The sequence below is a fragment of the Prinia subflava genome, chromosome 10 (assembly GCF_021018805.1).
Source record: "Prinia subflava isolate CZ2003 ecotype Zambia chromosome 10, Cam_Psub_1.2, whole genome shotgun sequence".
Taxonomy (NCBI): Eukaryota; Metazoa; Chordata; class Aves; order Passeriformes; family Cisticolidae; genus Prinia; species Prinia subflava.
In genome coordinates, this window is record NC_086256.1 from 4734407 (window position 1) to 4751567 (window position 17161).

The 17161-nt window shown below is 48.1% G+C and overlaps 1 protein-coding gene across 1 annotated transcript; it reads left to right on the forward strand.

Moving 5' to 3' along the window:
• The first annotated feature begins 3048 nt into the window (after positions 1–3048).
• Positions 3049–12652, forward strand: DHCR24 (24-dehydrocholesterol reductase). The gene is made up of 9 exons (XM_063407021.1): positions 3049–3402; positions 4506–4661; positions 5101–5206; positions 5470–5588; positions 5679–5942; positions 6683–6826; positions 7749–7946; positions 8700–8878; positions 10453–12652. Exons 1-9 carry the CDS (start codon positions 3145–3147, stop codon positions 10604–10606), a joined length of 1578 nt encoding a protein of 525 aa, XP_063263091.1. The 5' UTR covers positions 3049–3144; the 3' UTR covers positions 10607–12652.
• Positions 12653–17161: the final 4509 nt, after the last annotated feature.

Below are 17161 nucleotides of genomic sequence, written 5' to 3' on the forward strand. Positions count from 1 at the left end.
CACTTAGGGTGGTGCCTTGGCAGTGCTGGGGGAAGAGTCGGACTTGATGATCTTAATGGCTTTTCCAGCCTAAACAATTCAATGATTCCACGACTCTGTATCCCTTTTCCCTGTCTCCTTGGACAAACAGCTGCATCTTTAATCCAAAAGCCTTTGCATGGGTAAGGAACAGAGTCCTGTGCAGGGCTGGCTGGGGTGAGCTGTCCCCAGGAGGACGGGGAGCTCTGGTCAGTGCCAGGCCCCTGCTCTGCTCCCAGAACAAGCGTGAGTGGGGTGAGCTCCACCAGGGAGCTGATCCAGGCAGAAAAAGAAATAATTTAAAAAGAAAATGTTTAATTCTTCAGTCAGATCATTTCTCCAACCTGTTTTACTGAGTGACAGCAGAAGCACTTGTACTGCACAGCATGCCCAGAACAGCATGAGTGGGTGGATGGGATGGCAGGAGAGCGAGGGAGAGCAGAGGAAGGGAAAAGGACTGCTTTTTTAAGAAGCACTAACAGCTTAAACACACTTAAAATGTTAATTTAATTGAAGAAACCAAGGATTTTAGTCTCACCAAGCTACCAAGGGAACCTTAGCGCTTCCAACCAGGATTGGCAGATGATGTTTTCCTAAGCCTACACAGATCGTTGGATGATGATTTGCTCAAATAACCAGAATAATTAGAATTGAAAACCAGCAGCATTTCTATCTCCCCTTCCCTCATCCCCTTCTTGTTCCTGTGTTCTCTATGCCTGGCATTAGCAGCTACAGGAGCAACTTGACCATAATCTGAATGGTGGTTCACTCTGCTTTAGTTTCACATCACAATCTTTGAGCTCACCTACCCCCTTCTTGTTGCCTAGGGTCTTACAAAAACAAGGGCAAAACATGAAAAATATTATAATGACTCCTAATGGTCCTTCATAAAAATAATTCCAAAATAATATTTACACTGAAGGCATAAATATCCCCTTATGAATAAATGAGGCTGTTATTCAATAAGCCCAGTGCTTGATCACATTCAGATTAGGAATAATTATTTAGGTCCTTCAGAGAGGTTAAAATAACCTCTCTTGGTGCATGGGAACCTTCTTTTGCATGAATAATTTCTGTCAGCAGATGAACTGATAAATAAAAGCAGATAACATCAATCAGCTCAGATGTAAGAAGTGCTAGTGAGCAGACTAGGCAAAAGAGCAACAAATATAATTTGGCTATAAATAAATTTAGTCTGGAAATTAGGAGACCCTTTCCAAATATGAGAGCTGTTCCGTCTCAGTCTAGTCCTCCAATAAAAGCAGTGCAGCAAAACCCATAAAAGCAGTGTGCTGAAATTTCCATCCCTGGAATTGTTCCAGGCCAGGTTGCATGGGGACCTGAGCAAACTGCTCTAAGAGAAGGTGGCTCTGCCCATGGCCAAAGGGCTGGGGCTAGGTGATCTTTAAGGTACGTCCAACCCAAACCATTCTGAGAATGACTCCATAAAATCATGAAGTGGGGTTCAAAACAAAGCCTTCCACGCAAAGGTGTGGCTGTGCTGCCACAGCTGAACCTTGATCCCTCCCTGTCTGAAGCTTCAATCTCCCAGCTATCAATCATCTAAAGGACACGGTCAGCGTTTCTCCTGCTGGCAAAGGGGAGGGGTCACCATCTGTGTAACACTTGTGTTACATCACCATGGCTGCGTTCTCACGAACACCTTGATTCCTTGTTCCTCTCTGAACCCAGCGGTGCCACGGCAAAGTCTCTGCCAGTCCAGGGTCCCTGGCAGCACTGGCACTGCCAGGACCTCCTGGGGCTGTCACTGCACCTCTGTCACCTCTGCACCTCTGTCCTTTCAAGCAGCACATCCCTTGAGGGATTTTAACTCCAAAAAACAAAGCCTCGTCTTTCTCACAGACTTTAATCTTTTTGTCACGTGGTTCCATCATGGATAGGAATTTTCTGCCAGGGTTTTAGAGAGCAAGCCGTGCTTTGGAGGGAGGTGCCCCCTTCTTTATTCCAGAAATGGAACTGCACGGCACTTTGGACTTTCTGTCGGAGACACCTGCACTGCCGGGTTCTCTGGTGCCCACACCACCAGCGGGATGCACAGGTGAGGGATGCACAGGTGAGGGATGTGGAGGTGTTTTGCTCCAGACCCCAACCTAAAGGCACCAGGGTGCACCCCATGCCCGGGAGACATCGGTCACCACAGCACCACCAAGGACCTGTCTGTCCCCAGCCCTGACAGGGGGGCTCCCCTCTGCCTCAGCCCTTGTCCTCTGCCCTGTATCCCACCCAGCCTGTGTCTTAGGACCCGTGCCCAGACCTGCCTGGGGGTCTCACCTTACAATCCTCCATTCCCGGCCCTGCCCGGGGGTCTGGCCCTGTCCCAGTGCCCATTCCCGGCCCTGCCCGGGGGTCTGAGCCTGTCCCGGTCCCCATGCCCGGCCCTGCCCGGGGGTCTGGCCCTGTCCCGGTCCCCATTCCCGGCCCTGCCCGGGGGTCTGAGCCTGTCCAGTCCCCATTCCCGGCCCTGCCCGGGGGTCTGAGCCTGTCCAGTCCCCATTCCCGGCCCTGCCCGGGGGTCTGGCCCTGTCCCGGTCCCCATGCCCGGCCCTGCCCGGGGCTCTGAGCCTGTCCCGGTCCCCATTCCCGGCCCTGCCCGGGGGTCTGGCCCTGTCCCGGTCCCCATTCCCGGCCCTGCCCGGGGGTCTGAGCCTGTCCAGTCCCCATTCCCGGCCCCCATTCCCGGCCCTGCCCGGGGGTCTGAGCCTGTCCAGTCCCCATTCCCGGCCCCCATTCCCGGCCCTGCCCGGGGCTCTGAGCCTGTCCCGGTGCCCATTCCCGGCCCTGCCCGGGGGTCTGGCCCTGTCCCGGTGCCCATTCCCTGCCCTGCCCGGGGCTCTGAGCCCACTCCCCCGCTGTCCCCAGGCGGTGACACCCCCGCCCCGGGGGGGCCCCGGTGGCCGCGGCGATGAGGGGGAGCGCGGGGCCGGGCGCGCGCAGCCAATGGGCGCCCTCAGCGCCTGGTCCGATCTCCGCGGAGCTCTCCGATTGGTCGTCGCCCTCCCCTCTCCTCACGCTCCGGCCAATGGGGGCGGGGGGGCGTGGCCCGGGCGGCGAGCGCGCGAGCGGCGGGCGCGGCATGGCGGGGTCCCATAAGGGAGCGCGGCCGTGATGGAGCGCGAGCGGGCGGTGGGCGTCATGTCGGCGCTGTGGTCGGTGGGCGCGGGGCTGCTGCTCCTGCTGCTGTGGGTGCGGCACCGCGGGCTGGAGGCCGTGCTGGTGCACCACCGCTGGGTCTTCGTCTGCTTCTTCCTCATGCCGCTCTCCATCCTCTTCGACATCTACTACCAGCTGCGCGCATGGGCCGTCTGGCGCCTCCACAGCGCCCCGCGGCAGCACGCCCAGCGCGTCCGGCACATCCAGGAGCAGGTGAGGCTCGATCGCACCGCGACGGGACCGCAGCTTTGTGAGGGGACTGCGTGTCCTCGTCCCGCTTTCTGTCATCCCGCCATCCCCGTCCTTCCCCCCCTCCGCCATTCCCGGGGCAAAGTCCAGCCGGAGCGGGGAAAAGCGAAGGAACAAACGCCAGCGGGGCTTTCAGCCGCCTGCGGGCTTCTTGCACCGCTGAAACTCTTGTGGAAGAGTCTTGCTGGCGCTGCGGTGTCCTCAGGGATGTGCTGTGAGCCGGGCTGGACACGCAGCGGGCTCGGGGACACACGTGTGTGCAGCATGGGGACATCCGTGTGTGAGCGGCAGGCTCGGGTCCCACCCACGTCCTGCTGCTCGGCACCGCCAGGGCCGGGAGATGCTGCGTGCGGAGATTAAACTTTTCCTCCAGGCAGAAATGCAGATGTCTGTAGTGATTCTGTGCTCTCTGGCGGTTGTGGTAATTCTGTCACGTCCACTTGTGTTTCCTGCCTTGTGTCTCACGTGGCAGATACAGATGGATGTTAATGTGCGTGGTGTTATCCTCGGAGGGGTTGGGGTTCTTGGTTGGGGTTTTTCTGCCAGCTGTAGTTGTTTGTTCTCTGGGTATTAACCACTGTGGCTTTGCAGAATTCGTGGCTCATATGTATGGCTTACACATTTTCCTTCTCAACTTTTGGTAGAATCCCAGGAGGTTTGGGGTTGGAAGGGACCCTTAAAAATCATCTCATTCCAACCCCACCCTGCCATGGGCAGGGACATCTTGCTCTAGACCAGGTTGCTCGAGGCTGCTTCCACTACACGACGTTTTCTCCCTTTGCCTGGTCATTTGCAGGCTCAGGCCGCTTTTTGTGTGTTTTGGATTAGAACTAAGATTATAACAGTTGATAATACCTCCCATAGAGGAGTGTTTTTTTAACTCTCTCTTAGTGTGTCTTGTTAGCTTTCTGAATCCTTCCCCTAAAATAAAACCCCAGAGCTTCAGTATGTTAGAAATGTGTCCTCTGCATAACTAAACCGCCCTGGCCGTACTTTATTTAGAAGTTCAGAGGTCTGCAAAGAGACTTGCAAAGCATCCCTGCTCTGACAGTTGTTGGCTCTTGCAGGTCCGGGAATGGAAGAAGGAAGGCAGCAAGAGATACATGTGCACGGGCCGGCCTGGCTGGCTGACTGTGTCACTCCGTGTTGGGAAGTACAAGAAGACCCACAAGAACATCATGATCAATTTAATGGATGTCCTGGAAGTGGACAGTGAAAGACAGGTAACACATTCCACCACAACGCGTTCACTCTAATGGATTTTACAGTTTTCTTTACAGTACTTGGAGCTGAAGGGATTAGATTCTACAAAGAACAAGATTTTGTGGCAGACCTCTCAAATTTCAAGGGTTTGCAGTGTGTGCTTGGATCGTTCTATCTGAAGAACCCAGCATATGGGACTGCTTGGCTTTTATGTGCTGAAGCCTAAAAGACCAGATTGATTTATGGGTTTGGGCACTGAGCAACAAGATGTTGAGGCAGAGGAGGAATCACTAAACAGTTCCCACTATTTTTAGTAGCTCTGTTAGGAAAGTGAGTCTCTGAGTTCTGATAACAGATGGAAGTGTATCCGGTTAGCCATATTTTGTCATCATTAGCGCTGAACTCTAATTTATGTTTGTTGAGAATTTAGGGGTGGATTGTTTGTTGTTTTCTTTTTAGGTTGTTCGTGTGGAGCCTTTGGTGACCATGGGCCAGCTGACTGCATACCTGAATCCCATGGGCTGGACCATTCCTGTGGTACCAGAGCTTGATGATCTCACAGTAGGTAAGGGTCGCTGATGACAAGAGACTCACTGATTCTGCTGCACTTTCATTAGGGGTTTTAAAGGCTAAAGGTCACATTGTTTTAAAGGTTCTGGAAATATTCTGTTGAACCTTATGTTCTATGTGGTATTTATGTTATAAGCACTTCCTTTTTTTTTTTTAATAGTCTTCAAAGTGAGGGTTATAAATAGTCTTATAAAGTGGGGGTTTGCTCTCCCAGTTGGAGTGTGTTTCATTTGATTTGTTGTGTGCTCTCTTGATAAGGTGGCCTCATCATGGGAACTGGCATTGAGTCTTCATCCCATATCTATGGACTTTTTCAGCACATCTGTGTGGCCTATGAACTTGTTCTTGCTGATGGAAGCCTTGTGAGATGTTCACCAGTAAGACAAAATGTTACTTTGCTATCATTTACAATGTCATTGACAGTTATTGGTGTGGATATATGATTTAGTATGACATACTTTTTGCAGACTGAAAACTCAGACCTATTTTATGCAGTGCCTTGGTCTTGTGGTACTCTGGGTTTCCTGGTTGCAGCAGAAATAAAAATGATTCCTGCCAAGAAATATGTCAAAATACATTATCAGCCAGTGAGAGGACTGCAGAAGATCTGTGAGAAGTTCACTGAAGAGTCTAAGAAAAAGGAGAATAGTTTTGTGGAAGGACTTATGTATTCCTTGGATGAAGCAGTCATCATGACAGGAGTCTTGACGGATGAAGCTGAGCAAAGCAAGGTAACCAAAGACTCACAGTGAAAAAAACACTCCCATAATCTAACTGAAGCTGTACTAGGATAAAACCATTATAAAATTGGAACAATCTCTTAACATAGGATGAAAATTCAGATCAGTCCAGCAGAATATTTTAACATATAACCTTTTCTTACTATAACAGAGTCTGTTCTCTAAGTCTCTTTCATTGATGGGGAAATGACCCACTGATTTCATTGTTCTAGCAAATAATTCTGTCTACAGCCTCTTCACTGCAGTACCTGAGGAGGAAGAGAAGGATCTTTTCTCATACACTGAACAATGCTGCTTTGAACTGCAGTTATTCAGAGTAACTCTCTTCCCAGCAAGCTTTTAATTCTGTTAATATTAATACAAACACATCAGGAGCATGCACAGGAGGGTCATGCTAAGTGTTCATGCAACCCTCCACGTGGATGTTTCCTCTCTGCCATGTGAGGTTTTGGATTAATGGTGGGTTTAGAGATTGGCATTTTAGGAATTCAGTTCTGTCACATTCATGGGCTCTTGAATAGCTTGTCAGTGGCAAGCCTTACTTAAACCTTAATGGCAAGAAAGGTAAGAAGGAGCCTTGCAGGTGGTGGAGTGAAGGCTCCCTAGATGTCTTGTGGCAGTCTTTATCCAGAGAGTATAGCACAGATTCCTCCCAGGAAAGGAATCTGGGGACATACTCAGTTGTCCAGCAAGGTGTAAATATTATCTAATGAATGCATGTTTCCTTGCAGATAAACAAAATTGGCAACTACTACAAGCCGTGGTTCTTTAAGCATGTGGAGAAGTATTTGAAAGCTGACAAGACTGGAGTAGAATACATTCCTTCCAGACATTATTACCACAGACACACTCGCAGTATCTTCTGGGAGCTCCAAGTAAGGCCAGTTCCAAAATTCAGATTTATCTGCAGGAAGGTCCTCTGCCCTTTCACAGTATAGGTACAATGTACCTTCCTACCCTTGGCAGCAACTTCTGTCTTTCATGGCAGAAAAAAAAATGGCAAAGTTTATTGCAAATTTACAAGTCCTGCATTTGGGTACAGCAAATCCAAAGACACTTCTTCACATATAAGGTGTTGTATCAGAAACTCTTAATTTCTGGTTTAGTGCTTTTCTGAATTTAGACCTTAAGTACGTATTCCAGTGTTAAATTTTTGTATCTGCTGAGTGATTTTCAAATTCAGATGGTGGAAAAAACATGAATGTGAAATTCTGGCTGAAAAACTGCCCCACCTAAAGTAATTATGTAGTCAGGTCATTACTTAGAGTTTCATAAATGTGTTTATTGCCCTGTGTACTCACACAAAATTTTATTTGACATTGTGAAATATTCCCATTACTACATTTTGAATCTCTGGAGTGAGATACCAGATCCTTTCAGCTCCTGCAGAAGATAAATAGGAGTTAGCTGTGCAGGTGGTAATTAAAATTTTACAGCTTTAAAATGCTTTGAGAAATTTGTTTTTTCTTGCAAAACTTCTGTGAGGTTAGCACTCCTCCCTTGGCTGTTGCAAATAATAGCCTGTTGCTCTCTGAACTTCATTCTCTGAAATTATTTGGGGCTGGATATGTTGTGATTCATACAACAGTGGTAACCAGAGGAGGCTTGAGGTAAGGCTCTGTAGCCAAGTGCAGTCCAGGCCCCTCTAATTTGCTAATTTGTACTTTGGTACTTCAGCAAAGCATCAGCAATTAGATTTACTGAAAATCTGCCTTAATACTGCCCTGAGGGCTCTGAAGTGTTCTTTTGTCCACTTGCACACCCTTCAGTCAGACTCCTTTTCTCTCCTCTCTGAAGGATATCATTCCTTTTGGCAATAACCCTGTGTTCCGCTACCTGTTTGGCTGGATGGTCCCCCCAAAAATCTCCCTGCTGAAGCTCACCCAGGGAGAAGCCATTCGGAAGCTGTACGAGCAGCACCACGTCGTGCAGGACATGCTGGTGCCAATGAAGAGCCTTGAAAAATCAATCCAGACCTTCCACGTTGACCTTAATGTAAGGACACATCTCCTCAGAGCTCAGCAGATCTTGGGTTGTTTGTGATAAGGACTATGACTGTTGATCTTCAGACATAATATCCTGCTTGTGCAAAAGGTCTTTATTGTGTCCTGGGGAGTGCTGGGCTTTGTGAGTCCATGATGCAAGGCTGCAGCAGAAATGAACACAGCTTTCTGAGAAAGAGGAGAATTAAATAAAAGATTCGAGCTTTGGTAGAAGCCAACACTTCTGAAAGATTTTAGCACTTGCTAAAATTTGAACTGATCTTCACCTAAAATGGTTGGTGATCTCACTAAACACCAACTGTGGAGCTTCGTTTCCCTTTCTTGCTTTTATTTCTGAATTTATTTTAGTTAGTGTAGAATTTCAATTTTGATAATTTCAATTTTGGGCTGACCTGGAAAAGAAAACACTTCCTTCTCTTTTTGCCCAGAAGATTTATTCAGTTGTTGCTTTGAGATCAGGGGTGGTTTGTTTGTGGGTTTGGATTTTTTTTTTCCTTTTAATTTCAAATATTTAAGGGGAGGAGATGTAATTCTAAGAGGACATTTTCAGTCTCTTTGTGTTATGGTCATTAGAAAGTCCAGCTAAAAACACCAGCACAGCTGGGAAGGAAGAGCTGAAAGCAAGGGTTTCAGTCAGAGATTGGGAGGAAGTTCTCTTAACTCATCATTTTGCCACATTTATTAAAGAGCTTAAAGGAAGATTGTGTTAAAAAATAAGTGATAAAGTGTTTTCCTGCCCCTGCAGGTGTACCCTATTTGGTTATGTCCTTTCATACTGCCCAACAATCCTGGCATGGTCCATCCCAAAGGAAATGAAACGGAACTCTACGTGGATATAGGAGCTTATGGAGAGCCCAAAAGCAAACAATTTGAAGCCAGGGCTTCAATGAGGCAAATGGAAAAGTTTGTAAGAAGTGTGCACGGGTAAGGACCCCACTCCTCAGAATAGTGATAATGTCATATAACTCACACCCATGTGGTTTAATCACAGTTACTTATCCCACAGAACTTTAATATTTAATACTGCATTGATTTAACAACCACAATAATCGAAAACTAATTTAATCTTCTAAATTTTTTGAGTTTTTAAATATGATTTCATTTTATTTTTGATTGCAAAACCAACCAAACAAAAGAACACACTGGCTGACGTTCTTGCGGTGTAGTTGGGAGCTGGGTGACTTCAGGTCACCTTTCAGCTCCAGGCTGCTGTGGGAGTAAAGTCTGCTGCTACAAAATACATCCTTGGAATACATCATTCAGGAATCCCAAAAGTTTGGACAGCTTCCCTGCCTGCCCTTGGGACTGCTCTCCCCACAGTCCTTGCAGCATCGTGGAGCTCTGCCCTGTCCTTGCACCGGGATGTCCTTGCCCAGGGGGCCAGCCTTGGCTATCCCTGCAGCCAGTCCCTGTGCTGCTGACATTCTTTCCTCCCTCAAAACTTGTCCTGCAGAGCTTCCTTTTCCCTGCCTGGGTTCTGTTGCACAGGACCACGGTGGGCGTGAGGCATGTGCCCACCATCTGTCACGGACTCGAGCCAGCCTAATTTGCTGGAGCGGTGTCAGTGGAAAAGCAGCCACAGGCTGCTTTCTCAGGAACAAAAAGCAACTACACAGTATTTTTACACCCATCAGTATCATTTATCCCCATTTCTATCTTGACCTACTTCTCAGTCTAACAGTGATCATGTCCCATGTGGCTGAGCAGTAATGGCGAGGCTGCTTCGAGATGATTTGGGGACTGCAAATGACTTTGAGCTGCAAGAAGTGATTTGCCAGAGAACAAAGCAACCCAAAGTTAATTCTAAGCCTTTTTTTCATTAACTTGAAATTAAGCTTTTAATTTGAAGCTCTTTACTGACAAAATTTGGTCTGTTTTCTACCTGTCTCTAGTAAATGAACAATGGATAAATGCTTAATCTTCCAGTTTTGTAATCACACAGAACAATAGAGCTTCTATGTTAGGCTGTATTTTGCTGCTGTACTCTGATGGTAGCTGCAGCTTAGAGAGCACAGGATGGAAGTGAGGAAGAGTCCTCAGCTGCAGAAGGATTTAATTTGTAAATGGACCTTTGTTACACCATGCTTTGTTTACACTATGAATTTATCTTCTTGGCCTGGTCTCATTTGTTGGTGTCTTGCCTTCCTAGTTCTATTCTCAATGTCCAGACAAATGAAAACGTCAAAGGATGTATTGTTGCATCTGTCTTGAATGGATATTGTAATGCAGGCAAATATGAGATTCTATGACTGTACCTACATGGATCCCAAGAAAATAGGCAGAAAAAAACCCCTAAATCCACAAAACATAATTGGCTGAGTGTCCCAGCATAATCCATGTGAGCTGTTGTATTTGCTTCTTTTTAAAAAGCATTGTTGATGGGTTTTTTAAGTATTTACTTTGCATAGCTTGCACTGAATTTTTTTTAATATCTTATATGAAATCTTGTGGCTCAATTAATACTGAATTTCTGTCCCTTCTTTTTCCCTTCTCTCCAGTTTCCAGATGCTGTATGCAGATTGTTACATGACCCGTGAGGAGTTCTGGGATATGTTTGATGGCTCGTTGTACCACAAGCTGAGGGAGGAGATGAATTGCAAGGATGCCTTTCCAGAAGTGTATGACAAAATCTGCAAAGCTGCAAGGCACTGAGCCTGGCTGAGCTCACCAAGCAATCAGGGAAAGAGGAATTTACCTATAGCTAGTCAGTATATCCTTTAAAAAAAAAGCTTTATTGCTCTCCAAATAAGCTCATTCTTATTGATGTTAAAAGGTATGAATTCCTGCTTTACACATTTATGTTTAGTATTTCTTCGTATGTTTTAAAACCAGTTTTCCAGACTCAGAGTGATTGTTTTTAAGAAATCTGAAGTGCTAGCCTTTGTATCTAATGTAGTGACATAGGTGAGTTCACCTATTTCCAAGCAGAAGAAAACTAATGGGAATGACTGAAGACACTGGAGTTACCCCAGCTGTGTACCACAGCTGTATTTAACACAACTTCTGAAGCAGGAAAGAGGGCTCAGAAATAGGTGCCAAAGCTGAACATGTTGTCTAATTAATCATGTTGTTAAAAACATTTGCCTGCAGTCGGTGTCCTGCAGAGCAGCTCTGCAGTGGCTCATCCACACTCCACCATCCCCTGGCTGTGTGATGGTGCTGCTGGGCTGCTCACGTTGTCTTGCACGGTAGCTGAGCTCCCCAGGCGTGGCTTCTGCTGGAAAACTGAGCACTGAGGTGTGAAGAAGATGCTTTTTACTTGTGCCTATCAGATTTGTACTGATTTTGATTATGAAGTGCGAATGGATGTAAGTTTTTAGGTGTTTTGTAGTTGGCCAACAGTGCATTGGTTTTTTTGCCCCAAAGTGTCAATGTTCTGGCTTTGTAGACCACTGAAAAAAAAAAATTGCTGCTATTTCATATAGCCAAATTTTAATTTCTTTGTGGGTCAGTTTATTTGAGTTTCTTTTGGGTTTGTGTTTTTTGGGGTTTTTTTGGTTGTGGCTTAATTTTAGTGCCTTACAAGTACTCAGTTGGAGGAAGATATGGCTTGTCTCAGACTGTTCTGTCCTGGCCTGTAGGAGAAGGAAGTCAAGGCTGTGTTTCTAGGAGGTTTGTTAGAGCAAGTGGCTGTAGATAAGAACTCTTTATGTGAATCTTGATACACACAGGCTTCGGTTCTGACTTGAGTGATGTTTTTGCTTTTCATTTTAGCTGGGTTAGGTTGATAGGCTTTGTAAAAGGACTGTTTCAGTCACCTGGAGGGGAACTAACAGCAAGTACTGTTAGTTCCCTCTTCTGCTGCTCGCAGGTGAAAATGGCACAGTCGTGGACTTGATGCAGTTGAGTGTAGAAGTGTGGAAGTGTTCTGACCCTGTAGCCAGAATCAGGGTTCCAAACCAAGCCTGTGTCTTGTCCAAGCAGTACTGAAAATTGTTACTTGAAACCTTACTGAGCCTGAGGGAGAAGAAAGTCATTTTCTTGAGGCTTGTGTAGGGGGTAAAATGGAGAACTTCTCAAGCAGTTACCAGTGGGAGGTGTAATTTTATTATGCGTGCTAAACCAATGATTTTATTTATTGATAGATGGATGTTTAAGGTCCAGATGAAACCAATGATAAAGCAGTGGCAGGAATAAGCATGGGCTGTAACTCAGTGATGCACACTGTGTGCAAGTAAGGTACCCCCTCAAATCCTGTGCAGGGGCAGCATTCCCTGGGGAGACACAGCCAGTGCAGAGTGTCCTCAGTGCTGCCCGAGCCCTGGAGCTGTGTCAGTGATCCAGGAGTGCCTGCCACGCCTCCTGGCTGCACCAGGGGTACACAGGAAGGCAAGTGTTGATTCTCAGGGTGTGACCTGCCTTCCTGCCCCTACGAGGGAGGGGTGAAGCTACAATTTAGCCCAGTGCTTGTATGATAGTCTGCACAGAGCAAGAATGGTTTGGTTAGCTTTGAAAGGGCAATGTTAAAACAGCTAGAGGATATGCAAATACTTCTACTTAGGCTGTGTTTCACTTATGTACTGATGATCTTTAGGTATGCACTGTGTTTGTTTTTTCACTCCTTAATTTATTGGCAAATTTTGAATGCCGTGATTGGGTACTGCACTGTATCAGTCACACACATCATTGCTGTTGCTCTTGGTTTTTTGGTTGTATGGGCTGTTGGAAATAAAGCTCTGGCCGGCGTACTGTTCCAAAGGGTGTCTTTTAATGAGTGATTTCTTGCTTTTCAACAGCTGTTTATCATTTCTCTCGTGCTTCTTGTGCCTGAGAGAAGTCTGGGTAAGAGACCCAAGGCATTGGGAGGGAGGTCATGTTTGTAGGAATGTCTTTGAAGTCTGTGAGCCTTCACTTATCTGTGCCCCAAGACACACCTGCAATAAAAGAAACACTTCATAGCTGAGTTTTTAACCTTTCAGTTATGCCCCAGTAACTCCACACAGCCTCATGATGCCAGTTGTCCCCATCTTTTACACCACTTCATTCTTTCCCTGTGACATTTTGTCCAAGGAGAACAAACCCCCATTTTGCATTTAGGTACTACCGACTGACTACGGGTAGTTACTTCACTCATCTCATTTCATGCTAATAAATCTAATCCCTGCCTTGAATGAGCAGTCAAAAGTGAGAGTGAAGACTCAGTGCACTCTTCAGCCTGAGGAGTTTCACACCCACCTCTTCTGTCTCCTTGCTAAACACCTTCATGGCAGCTCTGCAGGCTCAGGGGAAGGTGTTCCTGCCCCGCCCTGGTGCACAGCTGGTACACCTTCTCCCAGGGTGTGCACTGCTCTTTTCCCAGGAAGAAAGCCAGGCTGCCAAGTGCCTCAGCCCTGCTGAAGCTGCAGTTCAGCTGCCAAAGCCCTTCCATGCTTTAATCACACTCCGTGCTGGCCTTGGCTTCGGCTTCATTTCACAACCCTCCTTTGTTGCACCCTCCCTCACCCACATCACTGCTCAGGCATTTCCCTTCAGAGACCTCCTCCTTGGGAACAATAGCCAGGATTTCCTTAAATCTCTGCAGTTTTACCTGTGTTCCATTATCTCCCCCCCACCAAATGATCATTGCAGATTAATTAGCATACTTAATCAGCCACAATTAACATGTAATTACACCTAGATTTAATTATTGCTGTCTGGTCTAAACACTTGTACAAGACCTGATAAAATTAACTCTAGGAGAACCAGCACGCTCCCAGTACATTTCTATGGCCAGCTTTTGTTGCTACTGACATTTTCTGCTCATCTCAGTTTCTCCAGTGCCTCCAGGTTTTCATTCCCTGCTCATCTTTGCTGTGGTAGCACATTTTCAGACCCAGTTCTCTGGGGAGTTGTGGTGGACCTGGGCCTACTCAGGCGTGGTAACTCCACCCATAGCAGGTATGTGCAACTCCTCTAAGTAGTAGCAGAGTTTGAAAGGAGGTGTTTAACCCTGAGTGAGCTGTATGTGCCATCACACCTTCCTTGGGAGGATGAGCAGGAGCTGGTGTCCTCATGTATGTCATTTCTCTAAAGTCCCAGCCGAAAATAGTTAATTAGTGCTAATTGCAGTGTCATTGCCCCCCTCCTTTAAGTCTCTGTGTTCAGCCAGGCAGAGAGGACAGGAAATCCTCTCTGTCATGCTTCCTGTTGGCTCTGCCTATCCCAGGGAAGGCATGGTACAATTCCAGCAGTTTCTCTCTCTTATCCTTGGCTCCTGAGTTTGAGAAACCCCCTGAGGGCCAGGCTGATTGTGCCAGCAGCAGAGCCACTCACCTCAGCAGGTGATACAACAGTGGCACATCTTAACCAAAGGGAGCCCACACTGCAGGGGAGGGAGGAGGACACAGTCCCCAGTGAGAGCCCAGCCAGCCTCTCTGGGAGCAGCTCTGGCCACAGCAGGCCATGAAGAGTGATTATCCCTGCAGGCTTGAGCACACTCACCAGTCACCTACTGCCAGCTGCAGCGAAGGGCAGCAGTGTCACAATCTCCCCACTCAAGCGTAATCTGAAAGTTCCCCACCAATTACGAAGATGTCTTGACCTCTTTCAAGCTGTCTGTTCCTCACTCAGCTGGATAAAGGAGAGAAGCCATGTGGATTCCTGCTGTTCATCCCTAGCCAAGGTGGACTATTTCAGACTAAAGCTTTCCCTGTCTGCTTTGAGCCCTTTAGGCTTTGTTCAGGTTCTCCGTGGGGAAGCTGCCAAGATGAATACAGCTCCAGGAATGGGTACTGAGGGAAGGGCTCCTACCTGCACTGGCTCTGCAATGTGCTGCTGATGCTGCTAGAGGAAAACTGGCTTTTAAGCAGCAGAGTATGGCTTTTTTGAGGATACAAGGAGCTCCTGGCACCTAAAAGGACTCAAACCCAGCTGCCCTCATCCGTGAAGTGCATCTGCTTGCTTGCAGGTGAAACAGAGCAAAACTAATGGGAAGGATTGTCCAAGCATCCCTTGAAAAGGGCAAAGGCCTGAGGGTGCAGGCAGAGGTAATGTGGTCACTGCTGAGCTCCTGCCAGGCTCTCCTGCCTGTGGGCAGCGTGTGCTCCGTGGTGGGTGCTCAGCCCACCCTGTGCTTCCACCCCAGCTTGAGCTGGCTGTCCTGGACCACCCTGTGCAAAATCCCCCGTGCAAGGAGCTGCTTCCCAGCAGGCACAGACAGTCTGGGAGATGAGAAGAGTTACATCACTAAGTCCAGCTCCCCCCAGACACATCCAGCTCTCACCTGGCTGCCCATGTCCCCAGGACTGCCTGCAGCCACATGCTGACAGCTCTGGTCCCCAAGGACCACGGGGATGGTGGCAGCCCTTGCCATGGCAACCATCACCGTGGCACCCAGCATCTCCATTCCCCAGGGAATGTCCCCGCCCCTGTGCAGACAGGGCTGGAAAACAGCAGGGTCCTGGCAGGGAAAAAGCAAAGGAGGAACTGTCTAAAAGCACCCGGGTGTTACCCAGGAGGGAGCACCTGCACCTTGGGTCGCTGCAATAATTTTATATTCCCCAGCAACTCCCCAAGGGGCAAATCAAAGGCAGAACCTGCAACCACCACTTCACTGGGCATAAAAACACTGTCCAGCAGTTAGAGTAATGTCACTGGAGGGGATCAAATCAGTGAGCCAAGGGTGTGAGCCAGCACTGTGGGGTCAGGGACCCGATAAGCTGTGTAGGAGCACAGGCAGGCAGATGGGATGTGCCACCCCCAAGCCCAAACTGCAAATCCTCTGCAGGATGGGGAGAGGTTTGACCACTGAATGACTTGGTTCCTCACCTGCCCTGACTTCTCTTCCCTAGCCCTGGCCTGGTACTACCTGGGGATGCTGCTGGAAAGGGGAGAACCATTTCCCACCACCCCAGTGGCTACTCTCACACTGACCCCTTGATCTCTTTGGTGCTGTGCCAAGAACTGATTCAAGACAGCTGCTATTGCCTGCTTGGTCTTTCATTTGTCTTCCCCCCATCCTCAGCATTTTTCCTCCCGGAAATCCCTGAGGGCAGAGAGGGAGGCCCCAGACAGGAGCTGAGCCCTTCAGTCTCACCATGGGCAGGGCACGCCCCTCTCAGGCCACGCGTTTGGCCCCGATGCCATAAATCAGGAGCAGCAAAGCAGCAGGGGAGCAGTTTGGTGAAAGGCTGCAGGGACAGCAGGACCTTTATTAGGTTCCCCCAGCACAGCTGGAAAAAATAAGGAGCCCAGATGGGCTTTCAGGCACATAACCCCTGAGCTGAGCCCCACATTCAGCCCTGTCTGCTGATTTAATAAGAGATCAGCTTTCCCCACAGACCACATCTCCTCTGTAGCCTTAAACCCCCCTGTTAAAACACTGCCCTGGCCAATCAATCCAAGATGCTTTTGTCCCTTTGATCAGCACAGCAGGTAATAAGTCACCGGTGGAAATGTGTTCCACTTCTCTGGCACCAACAATAGAAACAGAGACAGCCCTCCCATCCTGAACAGCTTGGTGAAAATCTCTCAATTCCTGGGCAAGCAGGAGATGGACAAAGGGATTTGCAGTGTGGCTCTGGAGGATCCTAGGGACACACAGCACCTCCTGGGTGTCCAAGTGTGAGCAAATTCCCTTCCCACAGGGATCCATCCTGATCCATCCTGATCCTCCAGCCTCCGAGACAGCCACAGCACCTCTCCCAAACAGCGTTTGCAGTGCCTGTGTATTTGTGGTCACAAACACGTAGGAAGAAGTCATTGCCTGACAAAACCAGTGAGGGCTGGTCTAGGAGGGAGGTTGGCACCTGTCAGCCAGGAAACCTGGGCCAGATCCCAGCTCCAGCACTGAGGAACTCCCACAGGTCCCTCCGGGCACACAGGATGTTGAGTCACCTTGCAGAACTGGCTCAACTGTTTAATAACTCCAGTGCTTCTAGATAACCCGGAGCATCAAAGATGTGCTCTTTAATTCCTTGCTTTTGCCCTTTCCAGCCCTCTGTAAACAGGAGTGCACATGAGAACTTCACATTAGAGAAGAATTGTGACGATTTCTTCAATTCCAATTTTTAAAAAATTCTTATTTCCCTGTACTTAAACGGGATTATTTAACTCTTCATTGAACTGCTGTCTCCTCCTCCAGTGGAGTACTTTATTCTGTGCTCCAGAGATGTAAACTCCCTCTGAGCTGAGGGAGGAGGCTGAGAAGTGCAGTGTGGAGGTGGTCACTGGATGTCAGGCCATGTCTGTCTGCCAGACTGGACTGGAGAAAGCTGCAGTGAGTTAAGA